This window comes from Sceloporus occidentalis, unplaced genomic scaffold (assembly GCF_023333645.1).
Source record: "Sceloporus occidentalis isolate IW3139 unplaced genomic scaffold, rSceOcc1.0.p SCAF_26, whole genome shotgun sequence".
Classification (NCBI taxonomy): Eukaryota; Metazoa; Chordata; class Lepidosauria; order Squamata; family Phrynosomatidae; genus Sceloporus; species Sceloporus occidentalis.
The window spans coordinates 3389455-3409504 of record NW_028317006.1 but is presented as its reverse complement, the minus strand read 5'-3'; the positions used below and the strand labels follow the sequence as shown (position 1 = coordinate 3409504).

At 37.8% G+C, this 20050-nt stretch overlaps 1 protein-coding gene across 1 annotated transcript in view; it reads right to left on the bottom strand.

Moving 5' to 3' along the window:
* SLCO3A1 (solute carrier organic anion transporter family member 3A1) overlaps positions 1-20050 on the bottom strand; it is a 115411-nt gene that overhangs the window by 33309 nt on the left and 62052 nt on the right. Inside the window, exons 3-5 of the mRNA XM_089485718.1 lie at positions 9797-9895; positions 8792-9055; positions 115-279 (exon numbers count right to left, since the gene is read on the bottom strand). Of these exons, the coding sequence (XP_089341844.1) occupies positions 115-279; positions 8792-9055; positions 9797-9895 (528 nt within the window). The remainder of the gene's footprint in view (positions 1-114; positions 280-8791; positions 9056-9796; positions 9896-20050) is intronic.

Below are 20050 nucleotides of genomic sequence, written 5' to 3'. Positions count from 1 at the left end.
TTGTAACTTGGTCAGTGAATAAGAATTTTTACATTCAGACAGACAAATCACTGTTCAGAAATATTCTTCAGGTAACAGCATAAAGCACAATTTATAGCTCAGGGAAGTTCTCACCTAGCAGTTGGTTGGCTGATGACGTTGTCAGGTTAAATTGCTGCTCTAGATATTTGCCCAGGAAAGCTGCAAAGCCAGCAACCACAGCTATCTCCATGCAGGCAGCGAGGACGATGCATGTGAACACAGGGTTTGAGAGCAAGTGCTTTGTTACTTTTGGAATAACTGAAAGAAAGCAGAAACATTAGGGTAAGCTCATTTTTTAAGACAGGGATTACAAGTTTACCTACAAAAGGAGAGACTGACTTTTAGTTATCTGTTAACACAATACATATCACAATCCTGGCCAAAAAGGGTTTGATAAAAGCATTATAGTGTTTTTGTATGAAAAACACTCTTTACATTTTGAGTATTTGGAAGGGGGTAGAATAGTGTCATAGGCGTATCTCTAATGGTTGGAAACCATGCCAAACTGCATAGATTACAATACAGTATTATTTATTTATGCCAATTATAAACATATTGCAGACTATTGCAGACACAATAGTTTTAAAAATAATTATCTTAACACAAAATACGCAAAATTTGTGGTCTAATGCAGGAATATTCATATGTGGACTCCCAGTTGAGATTTCAACTGCTTTATCTTGTGGTTGCTGAGGGTATATGGGGACCATCTTTATACATATAGAGATGTAGGAATGGTCAAGCTGGATGGGGCTAAAAACAAAGGTCCAGTCAGAGTCTATTTGCTGGACTCCCTTTGGACAGTGTTCCAAGATGATGAAGAAAAAAGATGGAGTGAGTGCCTGAAGTGTACATGGGAGAGATGCAGCATGGAGGCAAGACTTGTGTGAAGGAGAGATGTGGTCCATGATGGAAACGTCAATATGATGGAGATATGTAGTTAAAAAAAGATGATTTTTTTAATGACAGGCACTTAAATTAGCAACCTAATAACAGCTTAATATCTGGATTGGACTATTAGTGCACATGAACTTAAGAACTGATTAAGGTTTGAGTCTTTAGAGCAGACTAGATGAGCCTAATAGTTTTTATCAGCTGTCAATTTCTATGTTTCTAAGGCAGGGAACAGCATGATATGCTTGGATTGTGGAAGAAAACCCCATCATGCTAACAGGCTGAATGTGGTGGGAAATGAAAAGATTCGTAGGAGACATAAGTTGTATGTCATTTTCTTTTTTTTAGAATAGCCAATTAATTTTTGCATGTTATCATTTCAGTCAGTCGGTTATATATAACACTGCAGAATCATTTCATGTAGAGTTGCCTCTATTTAAAGCCATGATTAATAATCCCCCCTTGTATATATTAACCCCTTAAGAGCTGCACAGTCTAATTGCACTCATAAATTTGTAAGTGATTACACAGAAAGGGAAGTTTAGTTAATGGAACAGTTATCAAATTTTCTACATCAGTAAACATCTTAATTATTTTAATGATAACACTGCTTGAACTGGAAGTCATCTTAATGTATGCTGACATTGTCTTAATAAATAGTGACTAATATCGAATTACGTGTGATGATCTATCTGTTTAACATTTGTCTGAAATAAGTGATAGTAGGGCTTTTGTATTGTACCATTTGCATACAATGGAAAGCTTTAACTGAGGTATTGCATGCATTATTTAAATTAAGAAATGCCTTTTTTTTTTTTTTAACAATGAGCAAACTGGATATAACCATATTAGCCCTAGTGAAAGCAGTCTTTATTTGAAATTGGGACGACACACACCAAAAATTCAATGCTGTTGAGGCTAAGGTGTTCAGATGTAAATGTTATGGGGTTATACCAGGTGGTTTTCAGTCAGTCATTGAAGGACAACCTAGCAAGAGCTCTAACTTAATGACTATGCTTAATGACACAATGAGATCCCTGTGTAGACAGCATGCATCAGACCTCGCTGTGCATGGGACCCCTTAAACACAAACTAGGCCACATCAGAGCCCAAGATTGGGTGACCTGATACCTTTTGTTTCAGAAAATCATATGGTGTTTCTCTGTTAAAGTATATAAAACAAATTTAAAATATGTTTTGTAGAATTATGCCATGATTGCTTTTCAATAAGATAGAGCATAGAGTGTGTATAGTCTGGTCTTCAGAGTAAAGTCCAGAAGAAAACATGAGCATTATGAAGAACTAGTTGGGATACAGAGTAGTAAATAAAATAAGTACTTAATTGCAGCAGGATGATAAGAAATACACAAGAATAATGGTAGATTTTTGATGTTCGTATGCGTAGTAAGAGGAGTATGCATGGAGCACATAAGAATGTTTAATGTTTGTTTTTTTTAAACCAACAGATAAGCATTGGAGAGCACTTCATTGTGTGTAGATAATATAGATTATCAACACTAGTATTTAGAGTAGCTTATAGCAGAAAGAAAAACAAGAAAATTCTATTCTCCTAAAATCTTTGATAATATTGGTGTGAACTGGTTTATCGGTGAATATTGGTGTCTATTGATTATATGAGAAGGTGCTCACATCCATTTTCCACAAAAATGGGACATGATTTGGAATGCATTAAAATTGAGTGGAAGGAACACTTTCCCAAATATTGGCACACAGAAGCCAAAACTGGTGCTACAGTAGCATGCTAGAGTCTAGCCATGGGCTTCAGATCTGATGAATATTAATAAAACAGTAATTCAGGAGCAAACGAACACAAAAACGCATTACAGAGTATAATGAGTGTATCTAAAATGAAGTAGGTTTATGGTAATGAAACACATTTAGAAATCCAGAGTGTGCTCTTTAACATAAGCACCATATTTCTTACAGTCAAATGAAAATGGAGGGGCTAGAACCTCATGCAAGCAAGCAAAAGACAGTAAATGGCAAGATACACATCTAAAGTACCAACAGTTTACTTTTGCAAGAATGCAAAATAATAGCTCAGTAACATTTACTGAGACAGTATTTTTGTCGACCAAGACAATGAGAATTCAGTACTTTAATTGCCAATCTGGGCCTCACATCGAGATCAGAGCGAGGAGCAATGGGAAAAAACAAAATGGTAACTGCTCTTTATCCTGCATGTGAAATGAATGCTTTAGAACAGTGGTGTGACTGCTACTGTATCTTTATCAAGTAATATTCTTTTTTCCAGATCCTTAGGGTGCTACTATAATGAGGATGCATACATTTTTTCTACTGTGGTCAGACAGATATAAAAAAAAAACATTAAAAGTCATGGCTGGCCAGCCCCTCATTAGTCCCTGTGATAACCTGCTGACTTCCAATGTCATATGCTGACCTCCTGCTGACTGTCCTTCGAAATATTCCAGCTTTATTGTGCAATGCAAAAGTGCCTCTGAATATTAAATGTAGAATTAGTTGTGATATAAGAAAATATATTTTAGCTTGCCGCATCAAGGACAGGTTGTTCGCTTTACCATTGGGACTGACTAAAGCAATTATATGTGCCTCCCTTATTAACCCATCTGTGGCCACACCATATTGAACTTTATTTATTTATTTTATTTTTTTAAACTCCTTGCACATACTGAGAGTATTTGGGGGGAAATCAAATTGCTATGAATTTGCACTCCTTAAATGACACTCATGTCATCTTATGGACTTTAACGGATCTGATAGTTAAGTCCCTTTACATGTATGTTGTGACCCACTTGTAAAGATGTAATGGAAATCTACCTGATCTCTGCATCTACATTTGCCCCACAAAGGAGGACGTACTGCAAGGCATTTTATTATTATTATTTTAATATTTGAAAGAATGCATTTTCAAAGTACACATTTTTTTACAGAGGAAAGTCGAGGGAAGGGACTTCAGTTAGGAAACACAGGGAAACAGTCCTGGGATTGGGGAGCATGTCCAGGTACTTAAGTGTCCCAGTACATGTCCTGCAAAATTGGCAGTGGTAGATGTTAGGTGCAGAGCTGGTTGGGAAAATCAAGGATCTCCCTCTAACTGTTCCAAAATTAAGGAAGCGTGAGGTCTGTCCATCATTCCCTAACACTGTGTGCCGGCGATTGATGCTGAGCACCAGAATATATTATTATATGCCGGCACTCAGTATGAATGCTGCCCACACAGTTAGGTAGTGCTGAAGCAGAGGCTTGAATAAATAGATTGGGAGGAAAGGTAAAAGATGGGGAGAAAAGGGCGAGCAGAGGGAGAAAGGTAAGAGATTGGGTAGAAAGGGGGGAAGTAGAGGGAGAAAGGTAAGAGATTGGGGAGAAAAGAGTGGTAGGTGCTAGGGAGAAAAGGGAGAGCTAAAGAGAAATGAGGGAGTAAATGGGGAGAAGAGATAAAAAGAAAGGAGAGAGACAGTGAGGGATGAAGGGTATAATAAGAAACAAGGGAGATGGGGATAAAGGGGAGATAATGAGAAAGGGGGTAAGAAAGGGGATAGATAAAGAGAAATACGAGAGATACAGAAAAGGGGAGGGGTAATGAGAAAGGGGAGTGTGTTTCTATTTTGGAAGTGCATGTATGTTAGGGCAAGTAAGCATGTGGCTGCAAGGGCAAGTGTGAGCCAGTATGTTTGTGTGTAACGGCAAGTGTGAATGTGCATATATATGTATGTGTGTGTATGGGCAGGCGTTTGTAAGGGCAATGTATGTGTATGTGTGGATTTTGACAGTCTATCCATACTATTAATGTTTTGTGCCTAAAGGGAATAAAATGATTCACTGCAACACTCTTTTAAACCAGGAGCACTATTTAGCACTGTTTTAAATTAAAAAAAACACAATTCATAGTGTCTTTGGCTGAGTCCAGCAACTGTGAAAATGCTAGCTATGGACCATGTCTGTGCCTATGCTTGGTTAAAATAAGTGTGTCAGTATAAAGCGTTAGAGTAAGTGTGTTGGGGTGTCAGTATTAGACTGGATGGTGTGTCCACGAACAGTGTGTGTATTTGCATATAGTGTTAAAGTGTCCGGGAGGTGGTGCAGAGAGCAGAGCACTGAGCAGTGAAGAAGTTGTACAGAGTAGGGAGCAAAGCAATTATTTCCTGTGCCAGGGTGTGATGCAGCCTGTGCACCTGGCTCACCTGCCCTGTATAAAAAAAATTGCTCTGTGTCCTTCCCCATATAGCTTCTCCACGAAAAGGAAGGTGACTAAAATGAAGTTAAATCCAGGAGCATATTGGGTATGTTAGTGTTGACATGTGCTTGATTATGTTAATGTATGGGTATGTTAGTGTGTGTCTGTGTATATTATGTGTGTGTTTTGGGGTATGTTATTGCAAGGATTTGAGTATGTAGGTATGTAAGTGTGTTTGTGTATGTAAGTGTGGGTGTTAGATGCCTTAGTGTCTTTAATACCGTATTTGCTCGATTATAAGATGACCCTGATTATAAGCCGACCCCCCAAAATCAAAATATTAATTTAGGAAAAAACTAAAAGCCTGAATATAAGACTACCCTATAGGAAAAAAGTTTTCCTAGTAAATATTAATTCATGTAAACTATTTTTTCATTTTTAATAAAAGCTATGATTGAGAAAAATATATATTTTTTTATTTTCTTTTTATTTGCCAACCTGCCCCCCCCAGTTATGCACATCTGCCCCCAGGCTTGCCACTCTGCCCCCAGAAATGCCTTATACCCCCCTATTTGCCACTCTGCCCCATGATGTGCCTTTTAACCCTCTATATGCCACTCTGCTTCCAGAAATGTCTTATACCCTCCTATATGCCACTGTGCCCCATGATATGCCTTTTAACCCCCTATATGCCCCTCTGCCCCATGATATGCCTTATACCCCTATATGCCACTCTGGCATATAGGGGGTTAAAAGGCATATCATGGGGCTGAGTGGCATATAGGGGGTTAAAATGCATTTCTGGAGGTATATATATATATATATATATAAACTGCTAACAGCAATCACACTCCTATCAAGCTAAGGCAGCCAGTACATGCTGGAACCTGGGGATGATAGTAGTGTGATTACAGCCTCCCTATGCCATGCTACCACCCCCACCCCCCTTACACATCCATGCTATCACACACACACTCATTCACAAACATTTAAATACTCATTCATTCCATTAATCACACATACTTGCTCAAAAACCCTCCACCCCCCCCCACCCCCTTACCTGAACTGCAGGCGGTTGTACATTTTTAACTAAGTATTCGATAGTTGTGCCGCAAGGTGCAATTATTGGCAGCTATTTTAATTGTGTATATTGAGAGGAAGGACTTGTTACTAGTGGGGTACCTCAGGGATCAGTATTGGGACCCGTACGTTTTAAGGTTGTTATTAGTGATATTATAGAAGGTCTTAATGGTATGGTATGTCTTGTTACAGATGATACAGAATTCTGCAACAGGGTAAATATTCCTGGTGGAACAAGTCTCATCATAAAAGGTGGAGGCTAATACAGTGATGAAATTAAAACATGCATGGGATAGGCATAGGGTTGCCTAAGTCTCTACATCATAAAAAATGGGTAGGCTAGATGGGCGGAGCGGTTCTATGTTTCTATCGTTCTTTAGCATAACTACATTTATCGTTTAAGCTGTCAATAACTTTTAAATATATATTGGATATACGGGTAATTGTCTGGAGATATTTGATTTAAATGTAAGGCATTATTTCAACTTTGTGTGTCCTGAACTTCATAATATAGATTGGAGAGAACAGACACATTTACTTTAAATGTAAAAATGGTAACAGTTTTTCTGTTTCTTTTTCGTTCCCTTTACATAGATCTACAATATGACATAATACCTATATATTTACAACAAGTACATTCCTCTTTTAATATGTACATAAAAGAAAATTTGTACAAAGTTCACAAAAAGAAACACTAAGGTATAAGGCAGAATTTACACTAAATGAGCAGTCTATTTTCCCATTTAATGTATATTTGAGTCCATTTTGCATGGCCTACAATGCATTTTAGTGCATGTCAATTGATGCAAGAATTTTTGCTAAATGGAAATGGAAACTTAAACTTGTTTCATTGAACTACTTCCCCAGTTGCCTCTACTGCAACAAAAAAGTGTAAGAAGGAAGCATACTTAAGTACACCTACTACACATAGTCTGCAGCCCTCCCATTTTTATCAACAGGAGCAATGGCAGGCAATCCAAAGTATGCTAGTTGAACATTAGTGTCCAGCTAGCATACACTTAATTGCTTGACACTACTCCTATTCATTTGAATGGCAGCTAGCCTCTCAGTGATCACAAGAGGAGTGCTAATGGGCATGCAATTGTACTTAAGTATGCTTTCCTGCTATCAGTAGAGGTAGTCGGAGGAAAGGTTAAGAGAGATAAAACAGACTCAACTATGCAACTAATATGAAAACAGGACTGGAATAGTTCTTTAACCAGTATTAACATATTTTTATGTACTGTAGTGTTTTCCAGTCTCACCACCATACTGTGTTTAACAGAGCAGTATGGGTAAAAATTGATGTTATGGACAAGCCATGATTAATTCTTTTCACTTCACTTTGCCCCTAAAATCCTTTTCCCTTCGGTACTGTTACAACAGAATACTATTCAATGCTAAAAGTTTACAATTTCTTGGCATAATGGATTAAGAGGCAATAAGCAGGTTATAATCAAATGTCACAAGCCAATTCAATATTTTGAGATGCAGTTAACCCAAGTGGTAGCTCTGTGAGATCTGTTGAATAAAACAAAACTGTGGCTATGGGAAAAGGTACGCTTTTATAGAACCACCTTTAATCAGTTACTATACATTATACTGAACCTCTAACATCTGCTTCTGTTATTTATTACTTTTATCACCTATTATGCTCCTGGGAATGGAGAATAACCAGGTCCTTTTGTGAAATGCCAATGCAAAGTGTAAACCACAGCTGGAGCTCTAAATATATGCCTGAGACTACAAATAAACAGCAAAAGACACATTGTGAATGGACTCTACAGCAAATAATCCCTCGGTTGGTGACTGCCTTCAACAAAATATAATGTGAATATGAATAAAACATCATGGGTGAGATCTTCCAGCCAAAGCCGTGCCTTCCATAAAAAAGGGAATTGTGAAATGTCAAGCAATGTGTTTGAAGTCTATTTTTGAGACAATCTGTTTTTTAACATTTCTAGAAAACATTTGTTTTAATCCTTTTGAGGTTTTAAAATCTATTTTGATTCACAAAGTACAGATGGAAATTGATACATTTTCTTTAGTGCCAGCCGTTTATTTTCCTTTTATAAATAAATCCTAGAGATGAGAAGGGCACTTTTCTTTTTTGTAACTTGTTAAGTATTTTTGTCTGTAAAAATGGCAGTTTAGAGTCTGGTTTAATATCTTATCACCACATCTGAGGCTTTTTGTTAGCATTTTTTAAGCAAAAAACTGCACTGCTCCTTTGCTTAAGGCACTAACACAAATGCTAGAATAGCAGGGAGGACAAATACTTGTGGCTTTAAGAGAAGCCATTGAAATGCACTAATGACATAATATAGCAATTGTGTAAGGACTTACAGAATTATTACAGAATTATACTATCCTTACAATTATCTTTATGGATACCTCATAAAATAACAGATTGATGCAAATAAAATTTATTAGATCCATGAAGAAACGCCTTTACTATTTTTGCAAGCTCTCGAAGAACAATCATCTCAACAGAACATAAACCATTTTGTGCTATTTCTCAATTGATATTGATGATTACGAATAAAGTCTATAAACATACAAAGGACGCAATACACAGCACCCCCCAAAAGGAAGCTAAGTAGCTGTTAACATAGTTACCTCTCAACTGTTGGAAGCAAGAGGCACCATCCCCCGGGTCTGAGGAATGTCTTAATGTGCCATTACTAGGTTTGGATCGTTCATATTCTCTGTCAGCGAGCATGGTCTGCTCACTCTCCTCTGAATGGTCCATATGTGAAGAAAGGGACTGTGGGAATCCAAACATCAGCAGGGATGAGAAGAATAGTAAGGCACCGCAGAGAAGAAACCCAGCCCACCACGCCCCAATCCATCGTGGATCCTCAGGAGTGATTTCCAATTTGCCTACATCAGTGGAGATTTAAGCAGAGTTGAGGTGTAAAATGATAGAGAAACACACACTTTTACAATTGAATCCTTTCTTATAGTGTGCAAAGTCATTCAGAAATGAGTGTTTTTGTTTGTTAAATGGATGTTTTTGTGAGAATAATGTACGACCAGATCCCGGCGACACCACACTTACTCTAAATGTACCTGTTGCAGTAAAACAAAGATTTGGATTGTGTGTGGTAAGGGTGGTGTAGTATGGAACTACCGGTATTTTTATTATTATTCTTTATTATTAAGCGCCAACATATTACATAGCGCACTGCAATTGAAAGATGGGGCGGGTAATAAATACATAACAAATATACAAAAACAGGAATTGAGGACCCTATCTGTAAAGTTGCAATCTAGCCTGATGGTGCATTCATACAAAGTTACTGTAAAGCATGGTGGGCATATAAATACCCTGCTTCTGCACTTACAATCTAAAAAAGTACAAAAACATAATAAAGATTGGCCAAATCCTACATGTCATTTTATCATTATCCCAAAAACCTTGCTGATGGCACCTATATTTTAGATGAATTTAGATTCCTAACAAGTATCTGGATTCCAAAGAATACATAATTTTCTCCAGCATTTATTTTTTTAAATAAACAGTTTCTGCTATATTGATTTCCATCTAAAACAAATGTAAAGTTTTATATCATTAAGCAAGTATATGTTGTATAATAACAAAAAATAATTTAGCACACTTACTGGTATCTGCAAGCAATGCATCCACATAAATTTTGGTGCAGAAAGAACCCAAGATAAAGCCACAGGCTGGTCCAAATACGAGCATGGTAAAAAGGATACCTGAAAAAAATGAAAGATTAAAAAACACATTACAGACATAATAAGTCCCATAGTTTGAGTTACACAAACTATTATGTCAACTGACATCATTTTTTTATAGATGACATTATAAACTTAGACACTCTAGACGGGAATGTTATAAACTAAAGGTAGGGTTGTTCATATTGTATATTTAATGAGACATTTTTTTGAAGGGACAGCCCAAAGGCTAACCAACAAAGATTGTATATTAAGTAAAATAATAATAATAATAATAAAGTACCCATTAAGGAGAAGCTGCAGACCTCTGTGGTCCCGTTTTTGTGACAGTGATTGGCTGCTTAGCCCAGGAGTGATATTAATGTGCTTCTATTGAAATTCCAATTGAACTCCACCAACATTTAAAATGGCCACAGAGGGACACTATTGATTTAGTTGATGTGGTCAGGTGTGGCTAGTTGGAATAATAATTATGAGCTTTCCAGTTAGGTTATTTTGAAAGTTTCTAGCTCTATAAATTTGTTTCAAATGTAACACAAAATTCATAGTGCCTTTGCAAGCATCCAAACCTATGCTAGCAGTATTGCATGGTGTGATAAGAGTTCTCTGTCAGACATTATTAGAGGCAATCAAGTTGCCAACACAAAAAAGCCATTAGTGTATGGTTAAAATACACCCTACTCATTTCTAAATTACTTTCCTATGGTGCTTACACATGGAAGCTATGTGTATTCTAATGGACAACCTAATGATCCTAATTAAATTATTGTTTGAGCTACTTTGTGTTGAATAATCAAGCTCTCAAGGTCAGCAAAAGTGGTAGGTAACAGCTAAGAAAAAAAAAACATTTTGAACATGGTTTGCCCATGGAACATATGGACCTACATCCAGGATATTGAAGACACAACATTTTTTCCCTGGTGATATAAAAAGCTGGGTTGGTGTGCAGTCAACCACACACTGTTCTACTATTGATATAATCACACACACTGCATCTGCTAGTGCCACCACCATGGGCTACAATAACCACCACATAAAACAAACAATGTCAATCGGAAAGACAAGGGTAAATGTGAATAATTAACTGCTTCAATACAAAAAAACACTGGACAATACATATATAGTTTCTGTCGCTTTACCAAAACTTTATATGTAGCAGTGATTTACCAACCTGTTTCTACTATGTCCCAGTTTAAAGATTACTTTGCTGCATGGCTCTCTGACTTTGTCTCCTCTAACACATTCATTCTAGGTGAGTTCAATAGACATATTGACAATCCATCCATCCATGCTCTTGCCAAACTGGTCCACTTTACTCGATCCTTCGGTCTCCAACATGGAACAACAATCCCTCTCCTGCCAAGAGCCATTTTAACTGCTTCAGATCTGCCACCCACAAAAAGGATATTGATGTCCGGACATCCTCTCACTTTACTACCTGCTGCTTGGCCCTAGTTTTTGCATGTCCTATCTTTTCTTCTCATTGGCCCTATACCTACCCTAAAATACCATCCCCTTCTCTTATGACCTTCAAGCAACTGGAAAGATTAGTCTGTAATTATGTCACCCATTTTATTTCCTGTAACCCTTTACATGACCCTTTGCTATCTAGTTTCTTTCCCCAACATTCTACTGAGAAAGCTCTTATCAAAGTAACTAATGCTTTCCTATCTGCTTAAACTAAATGTCACTTCTCCTTACTCATCCTCCAATAGCTCTCTTTAACATTGCTGCCTTCCCCTCTCTCCAGGACACCATTCACTTTTATGATATTTGTGAGACATCGCTCTCCTGTCAGAAATCAGAGTCCCTCATCATGCTTATGACCAGGACTCTTAATTTTTTGGTTTTGTTACTGTATATAAATGTCTTCTACCCAAGTTGGGACATTACAATACTTGTGGTAGATGCAATATGGCACTTGACACATTACAAACCCACATCCTGAGAACCACATCCTGCACAATTAAAATATCAATTTATAGTGTGCAATCTTTGTTAAACCATAACTTTAATAATTCGTTATTATATGATGATATGCATAAAGGTGGTTACTACGGGGATCAAAAATGCCCCGCTATATAAAAAGACACCTGCAACGGTTGAAGAGCTGCAAAGAAAGTTTTTTTCTTGTAAAACTTCTGTAACAAGTTTAATACTGCCACCTACTGCTTATTTCAGATGCATACAACTCAATAAAGTGTTTTTGTAAATTAACTGCTAGGTGAAGGACACATCAAATCGTGAGTGGATATTTTAAACTATAGTTACCTCTAAAAACATAAAAAAAAACAATTTCAGTGTAAATTATTCTGTAAATCGTTTAAGTACATCTGTAATATACGTTTGAGTACTCTGGGAAATATAGGTATCATAATGAGCTCTTTCACAGTACAAAAAGGTGATAGCATTACTGCAATCACCATAGAAACCACCAGAATATTTTTGCTGATTGATCCAAAGGTAGCCCAGCCAGAAAAATGTATTGTTCATGAGTAACATAACTGTAAAGCTACAGTTTCGTTATTTGATTACATTTGCTATGTGTATTTGAAATGTGACATTGCAAAATATTACTTTGAAAACACTCATCCAGCTATTTATTTATTGATTTTCCAGCATTATTAAAGAAAGAAAAAAGAAGAATAAGAAATTAATAGAATGTAAAAGAATACAATGACTACATTCACTTGCATGACACCACAAGTTAAAAAACATAATTGTGTAACTTATTAAAATACAAAATAATAACATTACACAATATGAATAAAGGAATTACAAAAAGTAAAATAAGTAAAATTAATAGAAGAAACATCTACAGGTTTTGAGTCTCCATGCTATGCCTTCATATATGATGTTGATGTTACGGAGCTGGATAGTCCAACCGACTTCCTCCGCTGACTTGCGCTCCCTTAGCCTGGGACAACACACTCTTTCCCCGGTTTCCCAGTCACTAGCCGAGTCAGTGTGGGGTATAACCAAGATGAAGACTGGGCTGGGCTGGATTTATCCAGCAAAACACACATTAACACAATATTGGGGTACAAACCGCCCCCTTAATCTGCCTCCCAGAGACAACAGGGGCAGTAACTGGATTAACAATACAATGGGGTCCCAACCAGTGTTCCCTCTAAGCTGTGCGCTTGAGCGCGCGCACATAACTTTTCGAGGGAGCGCACACGCTCTAACATTGTGCGCACAGTACCTAACGGGGAGCTGGGGGGGGACGGGCAGTCCAGGGTGACGCTGGCACTCCTCCAGATACGGACATTAATGTCCGCCGCTGGAGGAGCAGGCACGGTTGGGGAGATCAAAAATCTCACCCCAACCGGCTTAAAATCAATCAAGGGAGCGGGAGGTCTGTTAATACAGACCTCCGATTCTGCTCCCTTGCTATGCGCGCGGCAACTGATGCTGTGCGTCGGGATTTGATGTCAGATCCCAGCACACAGCACTGAAGCCACGTCCACCTTCTTTACTGCACCGGAAGGACAGGACACAGAAGAAGAAGAGTCAAGAGGAAGAACGAAGAGGAGGGGGAAAAGTAACTAACAGAGGAAAGGTAGGAAAACATTAAGTGAGAGTGGATTAGTAAGTGTGTGAGAGTGATGGGTGTTATGCTGTAGTTTATGCTGAATGTTTGTGAATGAGTGTGTGTGTGTGATAGCATGGATGTGTAAGAGGGGGGGTAGCATGGCATAGGGAGGCTGTAATCACATTTCCAGGTACTGGCTGCCTGGGCATGATAAGAGTGTGATTGCTGTTAGCAATTATATATATATATATGTATATATATATATGTGTATATATATATGTGTGTGTATATATATATGTGTGTGTATATATATATGTGTGTGTATATATATATGTGTGCATCCCTATATACTAAGCCAGACACTGAAGCAGTAGGCCTACACCACATCAATGTTTGGCTTAGTATATAGTGATAGGGGTTATGCTACATTATGTGCAATGTCTGGCTCAATGTATAGTGATAGGTGTTGTGCTGTGCCTCAGTATATAGTGATAGGTGTTATGCTGTACCACCATCAATGTCTGCCTCAGTATATAGTGATAGGTGTTATGCTGTACCCCAGTCAATGTGTGCCTCAGTATATAGTGATAGGTGTTATGCTGTACCACCGTCAATGTCTGCCTCAGTATATAGTGATAGGTGTTATGCTGTACCCCAGTCAATGTGTGCCTCAGTATATAGTGATATGCTGTACCCCAGTCAATCAATGTGTGCCTCAGTATATAGTGATAGGTGTTATGCTGTACCCCTGTCAATGGTATGCAGTTTTTCCCAATAAAAAAAAAATAATATTATATATATTGATCCTTTATGCAGCCCGGAACCCCCGCTCATGATTCGCTCATAATTAATTTTTGCGGTGAGAATTTCACCTTTAGAATAGACCATGGAGTCAAAAGGGTTGGAAATATATAGCTCCACCCCCTTGCAATGTGATTTTTTTTTCCTGCTCCACCAACTTTATATGGACTGTAGAAGCATATTGTGCGCACCAAATTTTGGCTCTGGGAAAAATTTTGCACAACAGAAATTTTTGGCGCACATCACCCAAGAAAAATTAGAGGGAACATTGATCCCAACCTCCACTATCTATTACTGGCTGAAACCAGTTCCAGGGATTGGCCAGGGTAAATGTCTGTAGCGGTGGAACTGGGGGAAGGGGGGACAACATAGTTGATGATGACTATTTTGTAAGGGTTCCTATTTTACCTCATTTTGTTCTCTACGCGGCATTGGAGGTCTTACCCAGAAATTGCTTGGAGGCACGTGTCCTTTTTCAAAGTACATTAGTGACATGGTGATTCTCCATGTTTGCCATGTAACCAGTGCTGTATTTAAGTGGGTTGATCTCATAGGCCTGGCCTCTTCCCCTGCTGGGTCTAGTTCCTATATTATGGCACTCTATACTCTAGTTTCCATGGGAACCCATGCAGAAATCTGCACAGACCACGGTAGTACAAGTGGGCCAGTTGTTGAGGTTAGCTAGCCCATTGACAGCTACAGCATGACACAATAGGGAGGCCAGTTACCAATTGCCACTGTACATTACCTTCAAGTGGATAACACTTATGATTTTATCAAAAAACTCAGCGCTATCTCTATCTATAGAAAATCCTAAGGAAGTACATAGGGTAATCTGCCGCCAAGACCGATTCAGGGTCTTGGCGGCAGATTACCCTATGTACTTCCTTAGGCTGTCTCTCGGGCCCTTGGGTTAAGGCATGTTGTGGACCAGGTGGACAGATTGTTGGGTCATAGTCCACACTGGTACTAGTGACAAAGTCACTGGCAGGTGGGGGTGCTTAAATATTTCAGGGCACTAAGTGAAAAACTTAGGGAAAGGTTATCCAAGGTAATATTGTTGGGAAAAGTTACCTGAAGCACACTCTACACCAGGCAGGCAGAGGACGCATAGGGAGATAAATGCTTGACTGTGAAAGTGGAAGGAATAATCAGGAGTTTTAAAGAACTAGGCAGGCTTTGTGGTACTAGGGGTCAATATGATTAGAAGGTTGATAAAGATTTTAACCCCTTAACGTACATTGCAAAACGTCATGCAAAACGGTCACTTAACGACCTAAGATGTGCCTGATACGTTATGAGTCTTAAACAAGCTTAGAAAGTGATCTCGATGTCAAGGCATTCAGCAACACCGAGATTGGCATCATGGGCCATGTCTGGCCACTCCCCGAGGGCGTCAACATCCGCCATACACTGTATGGCGGTGGACGCCCGTTTTAAAAGTTTAAGAGGCTAAAGTGTTGGGGGGGTGCAGATGGCATTAAAAGGGAGCTAGTGTAAGTTCATGGCAAGGCTTGGCTTTGGGAAATTGTGAAAGGAATGGTGGCATCAGCATAGATAGAGAAATAGCTAAACCACAGCATGTAGCAACACATAGGTTGAATAATAGTAGCTTGAAAGCAATGTGTACAAATGCCTGCAGTTTAGGGAACACAACCCCTGCAGTTACTGTTTGGTAAGAAGTGATAATGTGGATTTAGTGGTTACCAAGACCTGGTACAATGATGTTGCCATATCAGGATACTTGTTATACAGAAAGTATAGCGTTGGCAGAGCTTGCCCTTTATGTAAGAAATCATGGTTAGTCTTATACAAAGTAAGGAGGAGAAAGGCCTAGAAAAATGGTAAGTGGTTTGCAGTATGAAATTATCAGGAAAAGACTAAGGGATCCTAATTTGTATAGTTTGGAGGAAAGAAGATAATGGGGGGAGTTGTAACAGAAACATTTAAACAGGATTTAACAAAGTACAAAAGGTAAGCTTATTTGTAATGGAGGGCCAGAGGCTTAGAGGTAATGTTAATGCTTAGAGGTAACGTTCTTCTTTACTGAGAGATAGATAAATGGAACAGTTTGTCAGCAGAAAAGGTGGAGGTCAATACAGTAAGGGAATTTAAACATGCATGGAAAAAGCATTAAGCTATGGGACAGGACCAAGGGCTGATTGGGGTTTGAGGCCTTTTATCATGAAAAATGGGCAGACTGGTTGGGCAAATCTGCCTTCAAATTATCTGTTTCTGTATCTTACTATCTTTGTGTCTTTCAGTACACCCTGGTGTCACTCCGATAAGTTGAAGGCTTAATATAGCTTGTATGGCTCATTGACTAAAACATGCAAATATTTGTTTTATAACATAGAAAGCAAACTACAATGGCAAACAAAGGTATCCCTGCACCCTGGAAAGGTACTTTGTTAAATATGTACAATAATATACAAACACGCCTTGATACCAGTCCGCAGACCTAGCTGTACTAAGACACAAAATCTTGCACTATTACTTTAACAATTTTGATAAACTACATCAAATTAAATATACAGTAGCAAAAGGAAATTTGGACCTTAAATTGTGTGTCATTTCCTTCTATACAATAAGAATGAGAGGGTCATTAATAAACTCATCAAATGTACTACTTAACATGCATGTTTCATGGTGACTCACAGCTTTGCACAGCATCATTAAAATATCATAAAATAAAGCTCTTTTGATTTAAATCCATCCATATTTATAAAGTAAAAGGATGTGTCAACAGTGCATTGGCCTGGAGCATTCACGAGTAGGACACAATAATGAGCCTGACTGCAGTTCACAGCTACAGACTTTTATTACATTATAACATATACTGCAATAATTAGATGCAAGGTTGGCTCACAATGTTAAGAAATATATCACACCAGCAGGCTCAATAATAGTTAAGACAATGTACACCTATTGAAATGAAAAGCTATTACATACTTTAATTTGGCAACAATTGTGCCGATTGTTGAAGATGAGGAAATTGACTTTTTCTACACATTTGTCAATTCCATGTTAAACTGACAATGTTGAACACTGGAGCTCACGCTTCGAAACTATTGATGTTCTAATAATAATTCTGTGAGATTGTATTGAGTCTCTGTTTACAAATGTGTAGAAACAGGCTGTGGTTTGTCATGCAAGTAGCCAAGAAATTAATCTACATTTTATAGATTCTACGGAATATTTACAATAGGAGTTGTGGTGTTTGGGGCTTTTTAGGATGTTAGGGTACTAATAGGGCAAGGTTGACTAGACTGACCAGGATCAGCTAACGTCACATTGTTAGCATGCGCTTTAAAGTGCCAGAGATTTCGAATTTTGCAAGATTCAGGCAAGGGCATGAGAGCGTAAATAAAAAGTTGTCCTTTCCTGAAACCCACTAAATGTAATCAATAGTATCCTCCTCAAAATTGCAAAAAATAAATAGTAATTAAATGAGGGGCTTAGATGCCCCCACATGTTTTGTAACGGTAATGTAGCATTCCATACTATAGCAAGAGTCTTACATACATTTCTTAACCATATGATAAAGCCTATGACCACGGTTTGAGGGCTTGCAGCAGGTAAAAGATGGGTAGACCAGAGGGACTAAACGGTTATAATCCAATATCAGATTCTATTCTTCTGTAAGGAAATCATATCCATTCTTCAGCAGTCATCTCACATTGGAAGATGTTTAGCTAAAATATATGCTATTATGTCAGTTTCATCATGTTGTGGTTTAATGCTTGTATATGAACTAGACTGCATATACAAGGTTTAATGAAGGTGAAATATAGATCTTTCAATGACCGAGTTTCTGTGGCTATATAAAAATATATGCAATGCAATGTAACTTTGTTCTCTTTTAACTGCTAGTTATATTAAATGTTATTAAATCGTAATTGATACTATAGTTAATAGGTCATTGATTGCATAAAATGGCAGTGACTATATATTGTTTTCAGTTTAGTACACTGATCACAGCACGTGGTAGTTGCTAATAAAAATCCCATAACCTACAGGAACAAAGGCAACCAATGCAACGTCTTAAGTGCAAAGGTTAAAAAAAGGGGAAAATCAAGAGCAGAGATACGTTCACAGTACATAGAGAAACAGTGGGTTGAGGCATTCCAGATCTTATACAAACCCACAGTTTAGCTCATATATTTTTAAGAAATTCAAATCAATACAACAAAAAAGGAGAGAAAATAAAAAGGTTGCATCATTGAAAATCCAATTTAAACAATATGAACAAAATTTAGTACGCAGAGGTAAGGGAAATCAAAGAAATGTATCCTTAATTTATAATGCTGCCCAATCTAGATAAAACATGTTAATTCTCCATCACTTGGGTTAAAATATAAAGACACAAGTGCTTTCAGATCCCTTTTTTCTGATACGGTGTCAAACAAAACCCTTTCCATATCACATGACACATATCATTAAAGTTTAGATTATCTCTCAGCAATGTTTGGGCATTAAATCATAAACAGTATTTAGTTAAACTTTTATTACGAGAAGAGCGGGTAGAACAGCACCTTATTTTGTATGCATCTGTGCTCTGGTGTTTTAGGCTATCAGGGGTAAACCCTATTTAACTCAAGTTTTTGCTATTGTTTTTCATTATAGGTGCTGTTCTAGCTGCTCTCCTTAAAATACTACGTCTAACTTAATACTGTTCATGCTTCAAGTTTGGGCTACTGAAGTGGGAGAATCTGTTGAAACACAAATGGTCTTCTAATTGATAATTCAGTATCTATATATTTGAAAGCTCTAGCGCCACCTTGTGTTGAATGCTTGTTAGCACACGCTAATGATTATTTTTATTTTCAAGAAGCTTTAAGGGTAGGTAGCGTAGCAGAATCTAGGCAGACATAGCTAGGTAAGATTGTATGGTCTCAAGTCCATTTGGACTAAGTTGGTTCTTATTGAAGTGTCAGGAGGTAGAAGGCTTGTTAGCACACGCTAATGATTATTTTTATTTTCAAGAAGCTTTAAGGGTAGGTAGCGTAGCAGAATCTAGGCAGACATAGCTAGGTAAGATTGTATGGTCTCAAGTCCATTTGGACTAAGTTGGTTCTTATTGAAGTGTCAGGAGGTAGAAGGCTAGAGTAAAAGTTGCTAAAAAGATGCTTCCAAGGAGCTGGAGTGCAGTGTCAATTTATTAGTGCTCGCCTCTAAAAATCAACTTGGAATGGTCTCCAAACCTACATTGCAGGGAAGTTCGCATCCAAACCTCCTGCAGTAAGTACTTTGGGATCTAAGGTTTAAAGGAACTCTAAAGAGTTAAAAATGTGCACCATTCTTTAAAATACTTAAGTACAGTTTGAAGTTTAGGACTGCAAATCTTAGTAGAATGGCACATCTCAGAGGGCATATTCAAGATGTAACACTTTTTAATGGTGTTTAATGTTTTTAAACACGAAATAGTATGTTGCACATGGTACAATAATTGATAAATGCATCTGTATGTGTTTGACTACAAATCCACAACTGGCTACATGGTGTATTTCAAACAAATACATTAGCCTCCATGGTAGGCAGACCTCAATTATTCTAGGCTTTAATGCATTCACACATTTCATCACCTGTCATACTGTTTCTGAATGAGATGTCACTATATCATTTCCCCACAAGAGGGCAATATAAGATAAGGTTTTAGTGGAACCTGAAAGCAAAGACAGCAAAACCTGTCTTATAAAAGTAAATCAATAGTAATAAAAGCAATTATTTTTCACACGCTTATTGCAATTCTGTTATATTTTTTATTTTAAGGCACAACATAATACTTGCTGAAACAATTAGTTTCTGTCTCCTGTCAAAATCACTCTTTCCATTGTGTG